Genomic DNA, 24,066 nt, shown 5'->3' on the forward strand with positions numbered 1-24,066 from the left:
CACTGGAAGGACAGATCCTGAAGTTGAGGGTTGAATACTTTGGCCACCTCATGAGAAGAGAAGACACCCTGGAAAAGACCCTGATGCTGGGAAAGATTGAGGGCACAAGGAGAAGGGGACGACAGAGGACGAGATGGTTGGACAGTGTACTTGAAGCTACCAACATGAGTTTGACCAAACTGCGGGAGGCAGTGGAAGACAGGAGTGCCTGGCATGCTCTGGTCCATGGGGTTACGAAGAGTCGAACACGGCTAAACGACTAAACAACAACAAATCACTTAGTCGATCCAGCCAATATAGTCAATGGTATTGAGTGATGCTGAGAGATCAAAGAGAAGCAACAGGATCACATTCCCTCTATCCCTGTCCCAATAAAGGACATAGGTCAGGGTAACCAAGGCTGACACAGTTCTGAAGCTAGGTCTGAATCTTGGTTGGGAATGGATCCAGATACGTAATGCACTAGGGGCATCCTCTTCTGATGCCCCAGTAGGGCAGTGTGAGGAAGCACTTTTCTTTGGGGCAGGGGCAGGGTGGATTTGATTTAAATCACTAGTCAGTAAGGCTTGATTTAAATCATAGTTTTCTACATAAAGACTAATTCTTGCTGGTATAACTTTAATATGCAAGTAGATGAAGATTTTTAGAATAACAACTTTTCATATTAGTTTTTTATCCCCAGTTTAATAGGTTAATCATTCATATTTGGACAAATTTACTGTTGTACTTAGGAAGGAGAAAAATAATCATTGTCTTAATAATAACAATTTAAATAAAAAAATTTCAACTGAAACAATAACATTACAGCATATGTTATTTGCTTAAACAAACATCCATGTTTGTTAACTAATTTGGCTAAACAAAAACAAAATATATCTATTTTAAGAAACTTAGACTGTCAGCCCAGCCTACACATGAAAAACATAAATACTGTCCACTCCAAACAATCAGAAAAAATATTGTTTCTATTCTATTCACTGAACTTCTTGAAACTTAGCACTGAAGGGGTTGTTTCTGTATTCATAGGTTTCAAGAACAATAGGATTAAGGTCTTTTTCTCAACTCTGTTCATGTTGTAACATTTTTGCTGTGAAGAAGAGGCATGTGATCTCTGTTGAGTCAAATTCAAAAAGTAAACCAAGCATCTGTGATAATATCTTGTAGGCAGAGAAACTGCCCAATAATCTTACAAAAACCTCTGGAAGAGCATGACATTGTGAATGGATTAATGGAATTTATTTACCGAAAAAAATTAAACATATGCAACCTTATTCTACATAATTAAAAAAACTAATCTTTATTTCATGATGGAATAACCTTTGGATGGTAACATATTTTCCTCAAAAAGCATTTTATTTAAAAAAATCTGATTTAAATCAAAAAAATCGATTTAAATCAAAAAAATCCGATTTAAATCAAAAAAATCCGATTTAAATAAAAAAAAATCCGATTTGATTTTTTAAAAAAAAATCATTGGTTTTTATGCACCCTGGGCAGGGGGGCAGCTCAGAGACCAGGGGCGGCAGCAGTGGCTGCCCAGGGCACTCCCAAGGAGAAGGCTGAGGGAACACTCCACAAGAGAGGGTGTTTGAAAAGGGGCGAGATGCGCTGCCAGCTCGGAAGGCAAGGGGTGACATAGCTGAGCTCCTGAGCCCCACAGGGGTGCCGCAGAAAGAGTGTAGGGAGCCATGGACTCAAAAAAGTTGAAAACCTCTGGTCTAGAGTGAGGCCAACCACAAGTCTGGGCTCAGGTTTAATGCTAAGCTAAACCGTTGCTTAGTGCCAGGTAGTGCAGCAGAAGCAAGGCTGGGGGAGAAACGCACGTTTGTTCATTTACGCCAAGCCACTGGTTTGGCTTAGCATTATGTGCAAAATGGGCATTTAGAGATTATGGAACATCTTGCTATCCAATAAAAATTGAGGCTGCTGTTTGTGTTCTACTTGCTTTTATTATTTTAATGAAGTGGACAGTTGCCTTGGGGTTCCATTGTGAAGCCAAAGGCAAAATAGAAATACTTTAATTAGTAAATAAAAACAAAATAATAAGCCTATAGGAAAGAGTCTGCATTGTGCTTTAGCTAAGTACCGTATAACATAAATATTGCTATAAAAGCACACATTTGAATGCTCCTGTCAGGGATGCTTCCTACAGGGAACCTCCCCCCATCCTGTTGACCAGCTCTTTGCCCAGTGAGAGCAGCAGCAGTGGGTCAGGTGGGGGAATGAGGAAGTTAGCACTATGGAGGTGGCAAGGCTCAGTGATGTTGGAGAGCCTTTGCGCCGCCTTGACCAAGAGGTGGAGGCGAACAGGCAGCCCTTTCCGGCGCCCGACTAAACGTAAGGTCGGGAGGAAGCGTTTCAGGGTGCCCAAACTCTTATGCTGGTCATGCAACAGGAAACGTCCACTCCCGGATTCTGCAAGTGACTAGGAGGTCATGTTTTCTGCTATCTCTGCACTGTAAATACTATGCACAATAAAACCTTTAAAGACAAGCATGGACTTGGGCATCCTTACTCGAGAGTCGCCGCAACACCATTACAGCTCCCATCTGAAAAAACTAGAGGAATACGAAGTATAACTAGATTCATAGATAGATTGCAAGAGTTTCTATAGCAAGTGACTTTTATCCACATTCTGAAATAAGAACCATTCACTACATTACCTTCACCATCTGAAGCTGATCCCCTGAATAGGTTCTCCTTTGAAGATTCTGTAATTTTGGAGTCAAGAATGGAAGAATCTGCCAAAAGACTCCTCCCTGTATCAGACATGAGTGTACTGTTGTCAGCCATGGTCAAAAGGGTATTTCACTTCCACAGCTGCAAGGGAATAATCCAGTAAGTTACTGTATTATTATTTTTAAGGAAACACAGTATACGAAACTACAGTATTAGCAATCTACCCTGTTTCTCATATTTTAAGACATACCCATAAAATAAGCCATAGCAGGATTTTTAAGCATTCAAGGAATATAAGCCATACCCCGAAAATAAGACATAGTGATAGGCACAGCAGCAATACCGGCCATGGCAGGAGGAGGAGGAGGAAAAATATAAGACATCCCCTGAAAATAAGCCATAGTGTGTTTTTTTGAGGAAAAAATAAATATAAGACATGTCTTATAATATGAGAAACACGGTATGTAAGGTTCCTAACCGTACTCCAAAAGCAACTCTGCAACTTTAATACTCGTACCGGAGCTTGTACCTGCATTGTCAAAGCCTCAAGTTTCCTCTTGCATTTACCAATTCCTGCCGTTGCTGCTTCCTATTCTGTTTTGCAATTAAGATCTACAGAGTCTAAACACTAGAGGGGGAAAGGGGGTTTTCTGGGTGGGTGAAAGATACCTGGGCAATAAGATCATACTTGAAGATGTTTATGCAAAACATATTTTTCTATAGCTACGGTATATGTGCTGGACGACAGAGGACAAGATGGTTGGACAGTGTTCTCGAAGCTACGAGCATGAGTTTGACCAAACTGCGGGAGGCAGTGCAAGACAGGAGTGCCTGGCGTGCTATGGTCCATGGGGTCACGAAGAGTCGGACATGACTAAACAACAACAATGTGCTGTCCAGATGTTGCAAAATATGCTGGAGCCAAATGAGCAACATTCTCAACATGCTATTTATTTATATATAGTACTGTATTCATTTGTGCTCATCTCTGTGTTCATGGAATTCTGGTGTACGTGACTCTCTAGTACAGTGGTACCTCGGTTTAAGAACAGTCCTGTTTACAAACAATTCGGTTTACGAGCTCCGCAAAACCTAAAGTAGTGTCTCGGTTTGTGAACTTTACCTCGGTCTAAGAACGGAATCTGAACAGTGGAAGGGAACCGGCGGCGGGAGGCCTCATTAGGGAAAGCACGCCTCGGTTTAAGAACGGTTTCGGTTTAAGAACGGACTTCTGGAACAGATTAAGTTCGTAAACCAAGGTACCACTGCAGAGAGAAAGCATGCTTTTTCAGGTATCTGTAGGATTAGTGTGCCATGCTATGTAAAATGCTCATGCAAGTGTTACAAGTACCAGAGCAAATCCTGGCACATCAGCTGGGTAAGCTGACAGGATACAGGAGCCAAGGAGGAGTGGTAAATCATCGGAATAACCCCGGAGATTGACATCACAAAGACAGTGGGAATCAGTGCTGCTGAAGGATTTGCAGAATCCAGATCATATGTAAGCAAATGAGTCAGGCCTTTGGTCTCCACAGTGTATAGAAGAACTACCGGTAACACTATACCCCAAGGAAAGTAGACAGGGTGAAAGGATAGCCGTATTTCACATATAATATCCACATCACTTATTGCCACGCCTAATGATAAAAACAAGCAAGGCAGACGCAGATATGAGGAGCTTAAGTAAAAGAACTAAAAAAATCTGAGGAATAGTAAGCCTCTCACTTTCTAAACAGTCGTCTCAGGGAGGAGCCCTGCATTTCAAGCTTGTACCGAGTGTAGAAAAATCATGCTTCATTACATAAGGTCTGACCTTTTATTTTGTATGATGAAGCCCAGACACCTGAAAGTCTGTCTTGTACGGTATGCTTTCCTGTCTGTCTTACTCCCTTTCAGTAACTTCAGAACTGCTAAAACATCTCTCCCCATTACTTATGAAGACTCTACCTAAACTTCAAGGTGTTTCATCTACAGCTTCCCCTGCAGCCACTCCATCATTGCTCATAGCCCTCTTTCTAAGCTTTGCTTAACTTTCAGCTTTCATATGCCACCTTTCATTATGCAACTGTACGCGACTTCACAGCTATTATGGGGTGGGGCTGGAATGCTGTTTTTTTTAAGAACACTGTCATAAGAGAGTGAAGGGCTAAACACACAGCTAAGGTAAAATATGAGCAAATGAGATAGACTACTATACTCTGTGATAGAAGTGTGACAGGTGGAGCAGAAGGCATAGGCCAATTTCCAATGAACCACCTAGCTGGTTGCTGTGATTCTTGTGTAAATGCTGGATCTTGATCTGAACCAGCAAGGCACTTTGAATTTGAACAAGAGTGCATACTGAAAACACCTTAACACAGATTAGAATATTAGATAGTCTTTTAGTATTCAGAACATTTAACACCTCAATGGACTACTGGGAGAAGGGGGAATCGACTATGCATGACAAGTTAAGACCACCCCAGGTTTACAATTGTCTCTCCATATCCTTTGTTAGCTCCAGAGTAATTTCAGCACAGAACAGAACAGATGGAATCATCTACACTACACAAAAGAGATGCTGCCCTGCCCAACATCCCTAATTTTAGATGGGTGCAAATGCTTTGACCAGTATTGTGATCTACAGTTTTGCTAAACACTGAGGGTTGAAATAAATTTTTTAAATGTCCAGTAGCACCTTAGAGACCAAATGCGGTAAGTTTGTTCTGGGTATAAGCTTTCGTGTGCATGCACAATTCTTCAGATACCAACTGAGTTGAGACAGATATCCAATCAAAGAGGAACAAGTGCACAACCAGCATGAATTGAAAGTTGTTGCATATGCTTTTTATTTCATTTTAAGATATGAGAACAAGAAGACAGCTCTTCAAATTATTAGAAATCAAAAAGAAAGCAAGAAGCAAGCAGTAGGCGGGCCCAATACATTAGCTGTCCATGAAACCTGGGCTCACGTGGTCACTTCCCACAGTTGGGTCAGCGGACTGCACTTGCAGTGCTGGTAAGGGAAGGAATCATGTGAGTTGGACAAGCACATGACTGAAGCTGCCAAGCATTAGTGTTGCAACACGGAGTCTTAATATGAAATCAATTTTTCCCCCAGCAGTTACCAATGACTTATGCACTAGTGAACAATGGAACAAAGAGAGGCAATACCCAACATGAAAGATCAGAGCTTCATATGGGCAGATGAAAATGCACACATGCTCCATCTCTGATCACTGATAGTTCAGCTCATAAACCCTGCCCACCACATTCCAAAGTTTCAGGTCCTGCAACAACACTTTTTGTAGAAGATGGAATCAAGAATTTAAGGATGCATCTAAAATAAAACTAATCTGTTGTATCACTCTACGTGGGGCTACCTTTGAAGGTGACCCGGAAACTACAACTAATGCAGATTGCGGCAGCTAGACTGGTGACTGGGAGCGGCCACCGAGACCACATAACACCGGTCTTGAAAGATCTACGTTGGCTCCCAGTACGTTTCCGAGCACAGTTCAAAGTGTTGGTGCTGACCTTTAAATCACTAAACGGCCTCAGTCCAGTATACCTGAAGGAGCGTCTCCACCCCCATTGTTCTGCCTGGACACTGAGGTCCAGTACCGAGGGCTTTCTGGTGGTTCCCTCATTCCGAGAAGCCAAGTTGCAGGGAACCAGGCAGAGGGCCTTCTCGGTGGTGGCACCCGCCCTGTGGAACGCCCTCCCATCAGATGTCAAAAAGGAAAACAGCTACCAGATTTTTAGAAGACATCTGAAGGCAGCCCTATTTAGGAAGGCTTTTAATGTTTAATAGATTATTTATTTCATTTTTCTGTTGGAAGCCGCCCAGAGTGGCTGGGGAAACCCAGCCAGATGGGCGGGTATAAATAAATTATTATTATTATCATCATCATCATCATCATCATCACATACAGACCCATGATTTCCCCCCCAAAACTGTATTTTAAGTATCATTACTTCATCCTTACTCAAAACAAATCTATAAATCAATAGTATTTCAGTGTGATGTTTTTCCATCTGACCTGTTTTATAACACCTATACACACAATAAATCACATGTGTTGACATTAGGTGACAAACATTACCGTACTAACAAACTGTAATTGTGGGGCAGAGCAGGACTGCCAAATCTCTAAAGCGAAACTCAAAAGCAAGGTTATGTTCAATATTACAAAGTAGTGATTTAAGGACTACCTCTTATTTTAGAACACCTTGTAAGAACAGAAGATAATCCCTTCTAGATCAGACCAAAGGTATATCTAGTCCAGCATCCTATTTGCCAATAACCAACCAAATACTTCTGGAAAGTCTACAAGAAGGACATTAGCACAATAACCCTCTCCCACTGTTGTTCCCCAGTGACTGGCATTCAGAAGCATGGCTGCATTCAGATGTCATAGTAAACGCAGATCACTCCTGCTTCACTCCAGAGGTCAGCAGGGGCAACAATCTACAGTACGTGTCTTGGAATCATGATTCAAGCAAAGCACAGCAGGTACCAGTAAGCCAAGAACAGACCTTGGCTTCAGATCCTGGTTTGCCTGGAGCTAAAGAAACTACTAATTCTGTTTGAGCCACAAGACTAAGCCAAGGATCTTGGTTTGTTGCTCCTGCTTGTCAGAAGGGACAATTAATGCAGGAGTGATCTGCATGTTCACAGTAAATCATAGCTTAGCATGACATGCAAACACACCCACTTATATAAATTTGTCTGTTCCCCTCTTAAAGTAATCTAATCTAGCAGCCATCACATCTGGTGGAAGCAAATTGTAAAGCTTGGCTGTGCAGTGTGGAATACTTCATTTTCTCTGCTCTGCATTTCCCACCCTTCAACTTTATTTGATAATATCAAATTCTGTATTGCAAGAGAAAAACTTCCCTCTATCCACTTTATCCACACGCTGCCTAATTCTATACACCTGTATGTCCCCCTGCCTGCTTTTCATTTTTCTAAACGAAATAACCCCAACTTTTCTCACAGGACAGTTGTTCTGTCCCCCAGATCATTTGGTTCCAGTTTGTTTGTTTGTTTTCACTTTTTCCAGCTGTTTTCATCCTTCCATTACCAAATAGCACAAAGAGAATCTGTTGTTTTGGACCCCTTATTTTAATAGGCTTTATCAGGCAACTAGCTACTTGCTTCCAACAATTCACTAGTTTAGATGGCCTTTAAAAAAACATCTATGGAGCACAGTTATCTCAAGTTACGTAGTTGTTACCCTTTATAGCCAAGAAGGGAATCTCTGTACAGTATTCTGAGACAATCTCTCTCCAATTCCCAGATGCTGGGGATAAATATATACATATATACATATATAAAATAATAAGCTTCCATTTTACTTAATAGACCCCTTATTATAATACACACACTAAGGCTCATCCATCTTTATTCCCCATTCCCAGAGATTAAACCCTGAATGTAAAAAAATAAAATGCAAAAGGTGACACCTCCAAGCAAGTACAGAGTGCATTTCTTTCACCCCTGGCCAGTCTCCATATGTCTGGGTTTGGAGTGGCGGAGACAGAGATGGAAAAGAGGTACTTCCAGGTAGACTCTAGAATATTTTTGCCTCTTAATTCTTCCTTTGGTGGGGGGGGGGGCGTTACCAAAACCAAGCCCTCTTCGCTGCACTTGCAACTACGACCACCACCCCCACTCTAGGCCTTTTCCCCACTTCTCAGCCGGTTCGCTTCCCCGTCACTCTCCACCTGCTACCGTTGCCAAATTCTCCCCTTCACGAGCCACACTCGCCCAACTCCCCCTTCCCAGTCGCCCCCCCCCCACATTCACTAACCCCCGGAGCCCCCGGCCTCGTCCCGCAGGCTCCGCCCTCCTCCGCCTCACCCTCCAGGGCGACTCAAAGCGTCTCTCCGCTCAGAGGGAAGCCGCCATTCCGGAACCTGCTGCGACGCACACGCCAATTCAAAAAAGCGAGCGTCCGCTCCCTGCCCGCTTCCCATTGGCTGCCTGGCGCACAGGGGGGCGGGGTGGGCAGACGCTAAGCTCATGCTCCCGGATGCCGGCCTCCTATTGGCGTGTGGCTCCTTCGGGGGCGGGGCGGGAGACGTTACCGGGGGCTCCGCTCCTCACTTTCTGTTTGCCTCTCGCGCTCGTCTCCATAGTTCCCCGGTTTGTTTCCGAACGTTGGGTTGGGCGCCACCCACCTACAAGGCGGATTTCTATTGGCCGAGCCGGGTCTCCGTACCAAGTTTACGCCTAAGCCCCGCGGGGAGGAGGGGTGAGCTCGATTGAGGATTGGCTGATTTGGGGAAGAGTCGTCCCCGCCCCTCACGCTCGTGCTTACTCTTTCAAACGGTTGTTAAATGGGCGGGGGGGGGAGAGCGAAGGGGTCCGGAGGTTTCCATGTCGCCACTGTTCCCCTAAAAGGTTGCCCTTGCAGACAATAATATTAAAAATAATATTAATAAATCTGAAGCGAATGTGTGCACATTTAAAAACAGTTCTGGCCACGCCTTCTTTTCCCTCCCACGCGAGGATTCCTGGGAGTTGTAGTCTTAGGAAGAGAGCGTAAAGCAGACGCTAATCGATTCTTCCCTTACAAATCATCTGATCCCCTCATTCCCCCCCCCCCGCTCATCCTTTGAAGAAAGGAAAGATCTATTGCAATGGGGAAAATAGTTCAACTTATAATTATTAATAATTATTACTTATATTTAATAATATTAATATTAATAATAGAATTTGTTAGTCACCCTTGCCCAGGGTGACACAAAGCACTTAATACCAAGAGGAAAGCAAAATGCATTAAACTGATCAAAACATGATATATATCTCAAGATATAGGCTGTGAAGGCACACAAAAGCATGTTTATTATTATGTTGTTGACTGTATATGCTACGGTGGTGGTTCTGTTCTTTGCCTAAATAAATAAAAAAGCTTATGCCTGATAGGGACAAATGTGGGGGATACCCAACTAACACATCAGAAGTGTTGGTCTCTTGAGCTTGCGTGCTAAACTGAAGACTTGACAACAGCTATACCTCCAGAGCAAAGGAGCTCGCTTGGGTACGCAGCACTGTGCACATACAAATGCCCCTGGTTTCTAAATAACTGTACTGGGCTCCCAGCACCATAACAAGGCAAAGAAGCAAAGCAAGGAAGCACCACATTCTGAAATGGCATGAATGGAACAAGGACTCCATAATCCTTCAGATGTGTCATCACATGGGTGGGTTGCAGAGCGATGGCAGCCGGGCAGGGACACCATCTTTAGGATGATCATCTGCAAAGAGATCCCTGTGAAGATCCTTGGAGGATGAGAAGTGCCTTGTGCTCCATGGCATTTCCCCACAAGCTCCAACCCATTTCCTAGTGGTTCTCCAAAAGCCCATTGCTCTGTTATCTCAAGTGCAAGATTCTGATGAAGCTCTTATTGGACAGCTTTTAGGGAAGCTTTTAATGTTTAACAGACTATTGTATTTTAATATTTTAATATTTTGTTGGAAGCTGCCCAGAGTGGCTGGGGAAATCCAGCCAGATGGGCGGGGTATAAATAACATATTATTATTATTATTATTATTATTATTATTATTATTATTATTATTATATTACTGTGGGCAAGAAATGTGCAACTGAATTAGGCTTGACGAGGGGATACTGAATGGTGGTGAACGAAAGGCTGGACAGTGGCTGTCAGATGGGTGGGCCTCCAGGTTAAGAGTGTGAGGAAGTAGAATTTTGCCCTCAAACTATCTCTTGAACACCCTCAACCAATGTTTTCAAAATCCAACTATCATGAATACCTTCAGCCACTTAACCTTTCCCGTGGAGTACAATAGAAGTTCGTGCAATCATTGTTTAATAAAGTTAGAAGCATGTTGGATCATTTTTTTAAAAAGTGCTATCACATACACCAAGCACCTCTCTAAAGTGTCAGGCCTCACATTATTGGTCTTGCAAAGGATGCCAGGAAGGTGTTATCTAAAATTCTAAATCACAATACCCCAGACAGAAACCCATCTCCAGAATGGAATGCTTGTGAGAACTAGACCTTACTTCTGAGTATACATGCATGTGACAGACTATATCTCATTGGCATGAGCTTGTGAATCATATACAGCAGGGGTGTCAAACTCAAATTCATCGGGGGCCGCATCAGCAGTTTGGTCACCCTCAAAGGGCCGGTTGTATCTGTAGGACTATGTGTCCACTCTTTATTATCATAAATTATTGTCACTGCATTCAATTATTACTGTTTTTTGTAATAATGTAAGTAATAACTCCCCTTCATGGATCAATGCCTTGTCGTGGCGAAGGGGCTTGAATAACTCAGAGAAGCTATGAGCTATGCCATGCAGGGCCACCCAAGATGGACAGGTCATAGTGGAGAGTTTTGACTAAACGTGATCCACCTGGAGAAGGAACTGGCAAGCCACTCCAGTATCCCTGCCAAGAAAACTCCATGGACAAAGACAACAGGCATATAAAAGTTATGACGCTGGAAGATGAGCCCCTCAGGTCGGAAGGCATCCAACATGCTACTGAGGAAGAGCGGAGGACAAGTACAAGTAGATTCAGAGCTGATGAAGCGGCTGGGCCAAAGCCGAAAGGACGCTCAGTTGCGGATATGCCTGGAAGCGAAAGGAAAGTCCGATGCTGTAAAGAAAAATATTGCATAGGAACCTGGAATGTAAGAACCATGAGTGGAGGTAAGCTGGATGTGGTCAAAAAGGAGATGACAAGAATAAATATCGACATCCTGGGCATCAGTGAACTAAAATGGAAGGGAATGGGCGAATTCAGTTCGGATGACTATCATATCTACTACTGTGGGCAAGAATCCTGTAGCAGAAATGGAGTGGCCCTCATAGTCAACAAAAGAGTGGCAAAAGCTGTAATGGGATGCAATCTCAAAAATGACAGAATGATCTCGATACGAATCCAAGGCAGACCTTTTAACATCACAGTAATCCAAGTTTATGCACCAACTACCGGTGCTGAAGAAAGTGAAATTGACCAATTCTATGAAGACCTACAACACCTTCTAGAAATGACACCAAAGAAGGATGTTCTTCTCATTACAGGGGACTGGAATGCTAAAGTAGGGAATCAAGAGATAAAAGGAACAACTGGCAAGTTTGGCCTTGGAGTTCAAAATGAAGCAGGGCAAAGGCTAATAGAGTTCTGTCAAGAGAACAAGCTGGTCATCACAAACACTCTATTCCAACAACACAAGAGACGACTCTACACATGGATATCACCAAATGGACAGCATCGAAATCAGATTGATTATATTCTCTGCAGCCAAAGATGGAGAAGCTCCATACAGTCAGCAAAAACAAGACCTGGAGCTGACTGTAACTCAGATCATCAGCTTCTTATAGCAAAATTCCAGCTTAAACTGAAGAAAGTAGGAAAAACCACTGGGCCAGTAAGATACAATCTGAATCAAATCCCTTATGAATACACAGTGGAAGTGAGGAACAGGTTTAAGGATTTAGATTTGGTGGACAGAGTGCCTGAAGAACTATGGATGGAGGCTCGTAACATTATACAGGAGGCAGCAATGAAAACCATCCCAAGGAAAAGGAAATGCAAGAAAGCAAAATGGCTGTCCAACGAGGCCTTACAAATAGCGGAGGAGAGGAGGCAAGCAAAATGCAAGGGAGATAGGGAAAGATACAGGAAACTGAATGCAGATTTCCAAAAAACAGCAAGGAGAGACAAGAGGGTCTTCTTAAATGAGCAATGCAAAGAAATAGAGGAAAACAATAGAATGGGGAAAACCAGAGATCTGTTCAAGAAAATTGGAGATATGAAAGGAACATTTCGTACAAAGATTACCATAATCAAGGACAAAAGTGGTAAGGACCTAACAGAAGCAGAAGACATCAAGAAGAGGTGGCAAGAATACACAGAGGAATTATACCAGAAAGATATGGAGGTCTCGTACACCTCAGGTAGTGTGGTTGCTGACCTTGAGCCAGACATCTTGGAGAGTGAAGTCAAATGGGCCTTAGAAAGCATTGCTAATAACAAGGCCAGTGGAAGTGATGATATTCCAGCTGAACTGTTTAAAATTTTAAAAGATGATGCTGTTAAGGTGCTACACCCAATATGCCAGCAAGTTTGGAAAACTCAGCAATGGCCAGAGGATTGGAGAAGATCAGTCTACATCCCAATTCCAAAGAAGGGCAGTGCCAAAGAATGCTGCAACTACCGCACAATTGCGCTCATTTCACACGCTAGCAAGGTTATGCTTAAAATTCTACAAGGCAGGCTTAGGCAGTATGTGGACCGAGAACTCCCAGAAGTGCAAGCTGGATTTCGAAAGGGCAGAGGAACCAGAGACCAAATAGCAAACATGCGCTGGATTATGGAGAAAGCTAGAGAGTTCCAGAAAAACGTCTACTTCTGCTTCATTGACTATGCAAAAGCCTTTGACTGTGTCGACCACAGCAAACTATGGCAAGTTCTTAAAGAAATGGGAGTGCCTGATCACCTCATCTGTCTCCTGAGAAATCTCTATGTGGGACAAGAAGCTACAGTTAGAACTGGATATGGAACAACTGATTGGTTCAAAATTGGGAAAGGAGTACGACAAGGTTGTATATTGTCTCCCTGCTTATTTAACTTATATGCAGAATTCATCATGCGAAAGGCTGGACTAGATGAATCCCAAGCCGGAATTAAGATTGCTGGAAGAAATATCAACAACCTCAGATATGCAGATGACACAACCTTGATGGCAGAAAGCGAGGAGGAATTAAAGAACCTTTTAATGAGGGTGAAAGAGGAGAGCGCAAAATATGGTCTGAAGCTCAACATCAAAAAAACCAAGATCATGGCCACTGGTCCCATCACCTCCTGGCAAATAGAAGGGGAAGAAATGGAGGCAGTGAGAGATTTTACTTTCTTGGGCTCCTTGATCACTGCAGATGGTGACAGCAGTCACGAAATTAAAAGACGCCTGCTTCTTGGGAGAAAAGCAATGACAAACCTAGACAGCATCTTAAAAAGCAGAGACATCACCTTGCCGACAAAGGTCCGTATAGTTAAAGCTATGGTTTTCCCAGTAGTGATGTATGGAAGTGAGAGTTGGACCATAAAGAAGGCTGATCGCCGAAGAATTGATGCTTTTGAATTATGGTGCTGGAGGAGACTCTTGAGAGTCCCATGGACTGCAAGAAGATCAAAGCTATCCATTCTTAAGGAAATCAGCCCTGAGTGCTCCCTGGAAGGACGGATCGTGAAGCTGAGGCTCCAATACTTTGGCCACCTCATGAGAAGAGAAGAATCCTTGGAAAAGACCCTGATGTTGGGAAAGATTGAGGGCACTAGGAGAAGGGGACGACAGAGGACAAGATGGTTGGACAGTGTTCTCGAAGCTACGAACATGAGTTTGACCAAACTGCGGGAGGCAGTGCAAGACAGGAGTGCCTGGCGTGCTATGGTCCATGGGGTCACGAAGAGTCGGACACGACTAAACGACTAAACAACAACAACAAGTAATAACTAGCTCTGAAAGCAGAAACATAGTCAGAATAATGGCAAGTAGATATTCAAATGTACAATTATTGTACAATTTATTGAAAAATGATTTTTGGTAACTGCACTGGGTGGTGGAGGCTCGCTAGGGTTTCATGCAGGACCTTTGCAGAGCTACTAGTACCTGGAGATGCTGGGGTCCTTCTGCATGCAGGACAGATGTTCTGCCAGTGAGCCACCACCCTTCACCAAAGGGACTGGCTGAGGTTGACTCAATGGAGCTGCTCTCCTGGTTCCAGGGTTTAAGGGCCAGAAGTATGAAGCAGCATCCTATGTTTCTGAGGAGAGGGAGAGGGAGGGGAGGGAGGGCGGGAGGAAGGAAGGAAGAAAAGAGGGAGTGGGAGGGAGAGAGGAAGGAAGGAAGGAAGGAAGGAAAGAAGAGAGGAGAGAAAGAAGAGTAGGAAATAAGGAAGGGAATAAAGAAGGAATGAAAAAGAAAGAGGGAGAGAAGACGAAAAGGGAGAAAGAAGGAAGGAAGTAGAGGGAAAAAGAATAAGAATGAGGGAGAGGAAGAAAGATGGGAAGGATGGAAGGAAGAAAGGAAGAACGAAAGAAAGAAAGAAAGAAAGAAAGAAAGAAAGAAAGAAAGAAAGAAAGAAAGAAAGAAAGAAAGAAAGAAAAGAGGGAGCAGGAGGGAGAGAGGAAGGAAAGAGGTGAGAGAAAGAAGAGTAGGAAAGAAGGAATAAAGAAGGAAAGAAAAAGAAAGAGGGAGAGAAGACAGAGATAAAGAAGGAAGGAAGGAGAGGGAAAGAAAGAATAAGAACGAGAGAGAGGAAGAAAGAAAGGGAAGGGGGGGTCGCCACCTTGATTCAGCGCCAGAAAAGAGCGCGAAGGGACCCAGGGGCAAAAAGCATTTCCCGTGCAGCGTGAGGCAGCGGGTGTCCGTTTTAGGAGAAGTGCGTAAAGCCTCAGAGTTGCACGTTCGTGAGGCTGAGCCGCTGCTGAGCTCACGTTCATGAGGCTGAGCCGCGCAGGAGGAGGAGGAGGTGAGGCAAGAGGAGGAGGAGGCGGCGGCTTCCCGGGTCGGTGCCCGGCAGCACCGTGCGGAGAGTCCCGAGCCTCTGGGACGCAGCAGTGCTCTGTAGCACTTTGAATCCTCCTCCTCCTCCACACGGCACTGCTGGGTGCTTTGTCTGTGCTTCAGCAGCAGCAGCAGCCGTTTCCAGGCGCCGAGCCGTGGCAGGAGGAGGAGGATTCAAAGTTGTTTGTCGGCGCTTTGTCGGCGCGGTGCTTCAGCAGCAAGCTCCCGCTGCTGGGTCCTGCTGGCTGGGGCGCTTGGCGGGCCACATGACAAGGTCTGGCGGGCCGGATTTGGCCCCCGGGCCTTGTGTCTGACACCCGTGATATACAGGAAGCATGTATAGAAAATTGACTCAGTGTATTTACTCAGTTTCAACATGACACACCCAAGGAATGTTTGCTCTTGGTGTGAGAGAAGCTCATTTCTTACCTGAAAGCTGCAGTTCCAGCTTTTTTCTGCTAAGGTTTTTGATTTGGCAGGGTTAGGCTTTCTTCTCTTCCACGTTGCAGTGTCCACAAGGGGCTGCAACTGGAACATTAGTCTTAATGGCTGAACACCACTTGGAGCTCAACCCCAGGCTGGAACAATGGTACCAATTTGTCACTGGTCAAATCAAGACAGCAGGGGGCTACCTTGTACACCAACCCTAAGCTAAAAATGATACGTTTTATGTTGTTAAAGCCGCAAAATGTATCTGATAAGAAAGGAAGTATTGACTACATTTCAGTTTTCCAAAAAGAAATATTTTTCCTGTTCACTTTTTTTAAAAAATGGTCAAATTTCCCATAAATTGTGCATCGCTAGAGCTGGCCCAATTTGCAAATCACCCACCTGGTTGTCCCCTCACCCCTTTTGCACAGCAGCAATCTTTGTGTTTTAACTATTTTTCTATTTGTATTGTTTGTTATACTGCTTAATAAAATAAAAATCAAAAAAATAGAAATACACCAATATTCAATACATCAAAACAATAGAAATACACCAATATTCAATAGGGTTTCCTAAAAACTAAATGAAATAACACATAGCAGGTAAGCTGCTTCTTCCAGCTTTAAGCCATGGAGGAAATATGTTTTCTTTTATACTGACTCAAGATTTACCAAGACAGATGTTGAGGTGAGGAAATCAGGAGATGTGAGGCCTACAGTATATCACTGGAGGTGCAAACTGACCTCGACTCTGGCTGCATCCTCTCGCCCATCTCAATGGCATCCATAGCTGCCAAGTTTTCCCTTTTCTCGCGAGGAAGCCTATGCAGCATAATGGAAAATCCCTGAAAAAAAGGGATAACTTGGCAGCTATGATGGCATCCTAAAGCTTCTAGCTCTATCTTGTCAGCCACCTTCTATTAATGATCTTACACAATTAGACTCACATGATAGCTTCAAAGATTGCAGTGTCAACTTTATTAGACCTAGATCAAAAGGTTCTGGGACAAATGCAAGAAATTCCAGGATGATTCCATCACACATTCCTACTCATTACCTCTTTGGCAGACCACTGTAGGGGAGTTTATGCATTCCTCCCATCTCTGAATACAAAAAAAAAAAATTCCCTTGTCTATGATCATGAGGGGCAAGTTTATATAAACCAGTCATGTTTACATGAAATAAATCCCGCTTAGGCTGTGTACATGCTATACAATTAAAGCACACCCCTGCCATCAGAATCCTGGGAACTGTAGTTTGCTAAGAGTGAGGAGAATTGATAGGAGACCCACCCCATCAAACTACAGTTCCCTGGATTCTTGGTTGAGAGAGGACATGCTTTAAATGTGTGCTGTAAGTGAGGCTGCTTACATACACCACATTTAAGGCACATTTCCCTCCAAATAATCATGTGAACTGTAGTTTGCTAAGGGTTCCTTTAGCTCTGTGAGGGGTAAACTACAGTTCCCATGATTCTTTGGGAAGGGGGGAATGTTATTTAAAAGTACGGTTTTCACAGAACCTAAGCCTCATTTAACTCAGTGGGGATAACATCTGAAAAAATGAGGATGAAGTGTTGTTGTTGTTTGATCGTTTAGTCGTGTCCGACTCTTTGTGACTCCATGAACCAAAGCGCATCAGGCACTCCTGTCTTCCACTGCCTCCCGCAGTTTGGTCAAACTCATGTTGGTGGCTTTGAGAACACTGTCCAACCATCTCGTCCTCTGTCATCCCCTTCTCCTTGTGCCCTCAATCTTTCCCAGTATCAGGGTCTTTTCCAGGGAGTCTTCTCTTCTCATGAGGTGGCCAAAGTATTGGAGCCTCAGCTTCAGGATCTGTCCTTCCAGTGAGTACAGAGGATGAAGTAGGGTTCCTTTTACAGGCAAATTTCTCCGCGAAATGGTACCTACCTCTCAAAACACATTGTGCAAATATACCATCCTTCCACAATGAAAGGAAGTTAGCCAAGAGTCCTTGATTTTACCAAGGCGATATTTCATCATTGTAATATTTCATCGCACTTACACTCTTGAATATAAAACCAAGTTGGAAATTTGGGTAAGCTACACTTGACATACTGTGTATAATGAAGTACCACTTGCTGCTTTTTGTAAGGATCCGATAAGCTGAGGGGGGCAGCAAGGAGGAGAGGACACACAGCCCTTTTTCTGCCAGCTCTTTTCCCACTCCAGAAGCACAAGCTCATAAGCCAGTCTCCCTGAGACCATTGGGTTTACTTTAAGGAAAAATATGTATGAGATTGAAACTTGTGACATCTTCATCGCTTCCATCCAGCTCGGAATCTCTTGTTCTGCTCCCGAGTTCCTGAATCCATGATCCCCGAGTACTGTGTCTGCTGCTGAGCCTGAGCCATTACTTGCCTGAACAAAGGTCTCTTTCTTACTTCCAAGTAAGAGCCTCTGTCTTCATGTCTTGGGCAGCAGCCAGGACAGCAAATGAGGACTGGAGGTCACTGGGGCTTGGACATCGCTATACTGCAGAAAAAGCTACAAAACTCTTCAGTACCATAATATATTATGTGAATTTGCCCTCTGAGCCCATGCCCTTTTCCAGCTATAAGCCACTGAAGATGATTTTATAAGTCAAAACATGTCTGGCATGTTGAAACACACTCCTTGAAAAGCATTTGACACAGGGGCGTAGCCAGGATGAAAATCAGGGGGGGCAAGGGGCGGGGAGCAAGGGGCGGGGCCAAGGGGCGGGGGCGGGGCCACATCGGAGCAGCCCGAAATCGGTCTGCTCCGACTCCCTCCTCCCCCTCCGCGATAGGAAGGGATGAGGGGGAGCCAGGATCAGCCCGAAATCGGGCTGCTCCGACTCCCTCCTCCCCCTCCGCGATCGGAAGGGACGAGGGGGAGCCAGGATCAGCCCGAAATCGGGCTGCTCAGACTCCCTCCTCCCCCTCCGCGATATGAAGGGACGAAGGGGAGCCAGGATCAGCCCGAAATCGGGCTGCTCCGACTCCCTCCTCCCCCTCCACGATCGGAAGGGACGAGGGGGAGCCAGGATCAGCCCGAAATCGATCGGGCTGCTCCGACTTCCTCCTCCCCCTCCGCGATAGGAAGGGGCGAGGGGGAGCCAGGATCAGCCCGAAATCGGGCTGCTCCGACTCCCTCCTCCCCCTCCATGATCGGAAGGGACGAGGGGGACCCAGGATCAGCCCGAAATCGGGCTGCTCCGACTCCCTCCTCCCCCTCCGCGATCGGAAGGGACGAGGGGGAGCCAGGATCAGCCCGAAATCGGGCTGCTCCGACTCCCTCCTCCCCCTCCGCGATCGGAAGGGACGAGGGGGAGCCAGGATCAGCCCGAAATCGGGCTGCTCCGATCCCCTCCTCCCCCTCTGCAATTGCTGGGGCAGGTGGAGGGAAAGCCCCAGAGCCGCGCAAAGCAGTTGCCTGGCTTTCCCTCCGCCCGCCCCACAGCCAGCCGGCTAGAAGGGACGTCTCCCTTCTCCCTTGCTGGCTGTGGGGCGGAGGGAGGGAAAGCCAGCCAAACGCTTTGCGCGGCTCTGGTGCTTTCCCGCCGCCCGCCCCACAGCCAGCCAGGGAGAAGGGAGACGGCACCGGGCGGGCAGTGGGGCAGGCTGGCCAGTGGCCCTGCTTCTAGGGGGGGGCAATTGCCCCCTCCTGCCCCCCTGCCTACGCCCATGATTTGACAGATGCATTCAGGGAACAGAGCTATATATTTTAGTATACTGTACATCAGAGCTTTCCAAACTGTATGTTGTGACACGTTAGTGTGTCACCTGCAGTGTGTGGGTGTGTCACGCAAAGGTGCTAAAATGCACATTTTTGGTGTGAAGTCAAGCCAAGCTGTTCTTGCTGTATTGTTTTAATATTCTTGCTGTATTGTTTTAATATTCGATTGGGAGCCGTCCAGGATGGCTGGGGAGACTCAGCCAGATGGGCAGGGTATAAATAATAATAATATATTATTATTATTATTATTATTATTATTATTTGTTTAAAAAAACATATGTTCTCTTCCCCCCTTCTGTCTCTCTGTGTTTGTGTGAGAGGGGGAACCACGGCAAAAAAGCATGGGTTTTTCAGAGCCACAAAAATGGTAAAAGGTAAAGGAACCCATGACCGTTAGGTCCAGTCGTGAAAGACTCTCATCTCGCTTTACTGGCTGAGGGAGCCAGCGTACAGCTTCCAGGTCATGTGACCAGCATGACTAAGCCGCTTCTGGCGAACCAGAGCAGTGCACGGAAACGCCATTTACCTTCCCACCGGAGCGTGCTAGGTTGGCAGGAGCTGGGACCGAGCAACGGGAGATCACCCCGTTGCGGGGATTCGAACCACCAACCTTCTGATCAGCAAGCCCTAGGCTCAGTGGTTTAGACCACAGCGCCACCCGTGTAAATGACAACAATCTTGGAAATGTATATTATTGTCTTACAAATCATATATTTTTAATATATAAATGAAACGTTTTCAGGAGATATGTTGTGTCCCCCATAGCTGCCAAGTTATCCCTTTTTTTAAGGGATTTTCCCTTATGCTGAATAGGCTTCCTCGCGAGAAAAGTGAAAACTTGGCAGCTATGGTGTCCCCATACATTTTATGTATGTGTGTCCATATCTCTTGTAACGTGTTAGTTTAGCCTCTGGTTTGCTAGTAAAACTGAATTACGGCACCACAAAATGATGCATGTCTAAGAAGTGTGTCACCAAGAGGAAAAGTTCAGAAAGCTGTAGTTACAGGTAGGTAGCCGTGTTGGTCTGAGTCGAAGCAAAATAAAAAAATTCCTTCAGTAGCACCTTAAAGACCAACTTCAGAAAGCTGTACATTGATGTGATCTTATACAAAGTATCTGATTTTCAGCTTTGGTCACAAATGATTGCTGGATGTTATTGTATACAGTACAGTGGTACCTTGCTTCTCAAACGCCTTGGTACTCAAACACCTTGGTCCCTAAACGCCAAAAACCTGCAAGTAAGTGTTCCGGTTTTCAAAAGTTTTTGGAAAGCCAAACGTCCAATGCGGCTATTGGCTATTGTTTTCGGGGTGCCTGCACCAATCAGAAGCTGCACCTTGGTTTTCGAACATTTCGAAAGTCAGACTTCCAGAACGGAGTAAGTTTGGTGCTTTTGTTTTTGCTATTTATTTTGCGTTTTTGTTTTTGAGGCTTTTCCGGTTCATTTGTTTTTTTGACTGTATGGAACCCAGTTCAGCTATCGATCAATTGATTGATTGATTGTGTGACTGTGGGAATGGATAAAAGCCCCCTGTCCAAACAATGACTGTCATCAGTGCAGGTAAGAATTATTATTTTTAATTTTTAGCATCTGCAATACTGTCTTCTTTATTTTATAGTACAGTACATTGATTGACCATAAAGAAGGCTGATCACTGAAGGATTGGTGCTTTTGAATTATGGTGCTGGAGGAGACTCTTGAGAGTCCCATGGACTGCAAGAAGATCAAACCTATCCATTCTGAAGGAAATCAGCCCTGAGTGCTCACTAGAAGGACAGATCCTGAAGCTGAGGCTCCACTACTTTGGCTACCTTCCCTGATGTTGGGAAAGATGGAGGGCACAAGGAGAAGGGGATGGTTGGACGAGATGGTTGGACAGTGTTCTCGAAGCTACCAACATGAGTTTGACCAAACTGCGGGAGGTAGTGGAAGACAGAAGTGCCTGGGGTACTCTGGTCCACCGGGTCACAAAGAGTTGGACACGACTAAACAACAACAACAACAACAACAACAACAACAACAACAACATGGCTGAGTGGCAGTGACTGGCCCATAGACACACCGTGAGTTTCCGGGCCAAGTGGCAGATTTGAACCTGGTTTTCCAGTTCCAAGTCCGATAATCTAACTTTCTTAAAAGACAGAGTGCTGAGCTATGTGATTTTCTGATAGGTTTTTGAATTATGTATTGCTGTTGTGGCTAATGTTGTTATGGCTGCTGTTACTTTGAGCATGTTAGAAATAGCAACATGATAACTGGACTGTGCTTTCCTGGTGTACATACATCACAGCAACTACGGTAACCACCACAAATTTGCTATTCCAAGGATAGGGTTGCTTCTCATTCAACTGTCTCCTCTCCAGCAGTCGAGTCTTAAATCAATATTAGCAATGGGACAGGGTCATCTGCCGGACCTGAGGGAAGTCAGCAGTTTAGTTATGTGCACCAGTTGAGAGCTCACCATGGATGGTGAAATCTCAATTTCTAGGGCTGCACACTCCCTCTGGCCAAAATACCAGATCCCAAACCAAATTGGGCCAATTTTGGTTGACCCAGGGTTCAGCTGGAGTGGATTGAGAAATAGCCTCAGGACAGATTGGGTCCTCCCAGAGCAATCTGGGGCTGTCAAAAGGGGTGAGCAGTTTTGAGGAGGGGATGCAGGCAAGCAGATTGGGTGTTTCTGCCCCCTAATAAACACTGTGCAAAACCCCCAAAGTGCCAAATCAGGCCCTAAATTGAAACAGGAGGGCCATGCACAGCCCTGCCACTTTTGGTTTTTCTTAGTTTCCCTTTTTTCCAACCTTAAGTTCAGTTCTCCACATTTTCACATCAGATTGTATCTTTCTAAAAAGTCCTGGTTAAAATTCAGTGCATTTCAGCACAAATTTCTCCTGAATACACATTCTGGTATACAATTTTACCCATTCTTTGGCACAGCAGATTCCCCTAATATATAATGCATTTTGGCATGTTATCTGCACCAACATATGCATTAACCCTTGTAGATGCAGATTTCTTGGCTGTGCTGTTTTCCTGATCTAAACTGCCCCTTGCTCCAGATTTTGGTATTAGCCCTGGGGCTTTAACATACAGGCACAATAATATAGTTACTTGCATCTTTTTGGGGAGGGGGAAGTAAAATGCCAATCAAGAAAACAATGTGGGGCTGGTTAACCCAGACAAGCCTGTTCTGATCAAAATTGGAGACCCCCCCCCTTGCATGCACCCGCTTTAAAAGGAAGACAAAAATCAGAAGATATGGTGATGAGTCTCCTTTTTTGACTCTTGAATGTCAAAAAGATGGAGGGCAAAAGGAAAAGGGGATGACAGAGGACAAGATGGTTGGACAGTGTTATCGAAGCTACCAACATGAGTCTGGCCAAACTGCGGGAGGCAGTGGAAGACAGGAGTGCCTGGCGTGCTATGGTCCATGGGGTCACAAAGAGTCGGACACGACTAAACGACTAAACAACAACAACATTTATTATTGCTTTCATTTTATGGATCAATGGTCTCGTTAGATAGTAAAATTCATGTTAAATTGCTTTTTTAGGGGTTGTTTTTAAAAGTCTGGAACGGATTAATCCATTTCGCATTACTTTCTATGGGAAAGTGCACCTTGGTTTTGGAACGGACTTCCCAAACGGATTAAGTTTGAGAACCAATGTACCACTGTACTCTGTTGGCCATAGACTTGATTATTTGTGAAGTTTTAAACTTCTTTTGCATTCATGTTATAAATACAAGGTGTTCATTTAGTCCCCGGGGTGGTATTCAATGAACTTTTTGCTCGAGAATGAAGTGCAGGGAATGTCCTCTCTCTTCTTCTCCCCAGATCTGGGGAAGAAAGGTAGGAGAGAACATTCAGTTGCTACAGTAACAGACCCATTCACCTTAGCGCTACTTGAACACAACCCCTTGACTTTATTGCTTTGGCTCAATAACGCCACCCACTCACACTCAACACAGGGTCAGGTTGTCATGGCCCCTCAAACTGAAGAACAAACTCCTCCATCTGTTCCCGCTTCTGCATTTCAGCCCTTGCCCATGTTGCATCAGTGTTAAAAGCCAGCAGGGAGCTCTCCCAGCTCAATCTGTCAAGCACCTTTCAATATCCCTAAAAAAAGGTTTTTCAGAAACGATGGTTTAAAAATAATTGCACTGAACACTCAGATAAAGCGCCAAAATAGAAAAATGGAAAATTAACAGGCTTTGCCTGGTGTAGGAGGCATCTTTTTGCTTTTTAGATGGAGAAGTGGATTGTGTGGATGATTAACCTTAAAGTAAAATAAGGAGGATATGGGAAGCAGTAAATGAAATGTGAAGGCATAAAATTGACTGAACCTAATGTTTTTCAAATTTATTCGTTTTATTCCTCTTTTACACTCAGACTTTGTGAGTCGGAAAGGAGGGTTTTTGCATTTGCCGGCTCTTTTTATTGATAAACGCCCAGCAAGTTGCTTTACACTTACAGCATAAAGGTAACCCAGGGTCTGGTATAAAAAATGTAGCCTGGGTCCAATTTCTCTTTTATATGCTAAATTATTGGGAGTCGTTTCTTCTTATCATTCAGACTTTGGTTTTTGGCCTGTTTAGACTGCAAAACTGGAGGCAGCTGAAGCAAAATGTGTTACAGTAGTTTCCAAAATTTCTCCAGTTCTGAGGGCAAATTTTGCTGTAATGCAATAAATCTACGATCAATGGGTC

At 44.5% G+C, this 24,066-nt stretch overlaps 1 protein-coding gene across 8 annotated transcripts in view; it reads right to left on the reverse strand.

The window, feature by feature from the left end:
- ECT2 (epithelial cell transforming 2) overlaps positions 1-8,754 on the reverse strand; it is a 45,843-nt gene extending 37,089 nt beyond the window's left edge. For 4 of the 8 annotated variants that reach the window (XM_060274358.1, XM_060274359.1, XM_060274360.1 and 1 more), the window contains exons 1-2: positions 8,525-8,754; positions 2,664-2,820 (exon numbers count right to left, since the gene is read on the reverse strand). In XM_060274358.1, coding sequence (XP_060130341.1) covers positions 2,664-2,793 — 130 coding nt within the window. In that variant the 5' untranslated portion in view covers positions 2,794-2,820; positions 8,525-8,754. The remainder of the gene's footprint in view (positions 1-2,663; positions 2,821-8,524) is intronic. The other 4 variants (XM_060274363.1, XM_035133950.2, XM_060274362.1 and 1 more) reach the window with 2 other exon arrangements.
- Between the last annotated feature and the right edge of the window lie 15,312 nt (positions 8,755-24,066).

This window comes from Zootoca vivipara, chromosome 5 (genome assembly GCF_963506605.1).
Source record: "Zootoca vivipara chromosome 5, rZooViv1.1, whole genome shotgun sequence".
Lineage (NCBI taxonomy): Eukaryota > Metazoa > Chordata > Lepidosauria > Squamata > Lacertidae > Zootoca > Zootoca vivipara.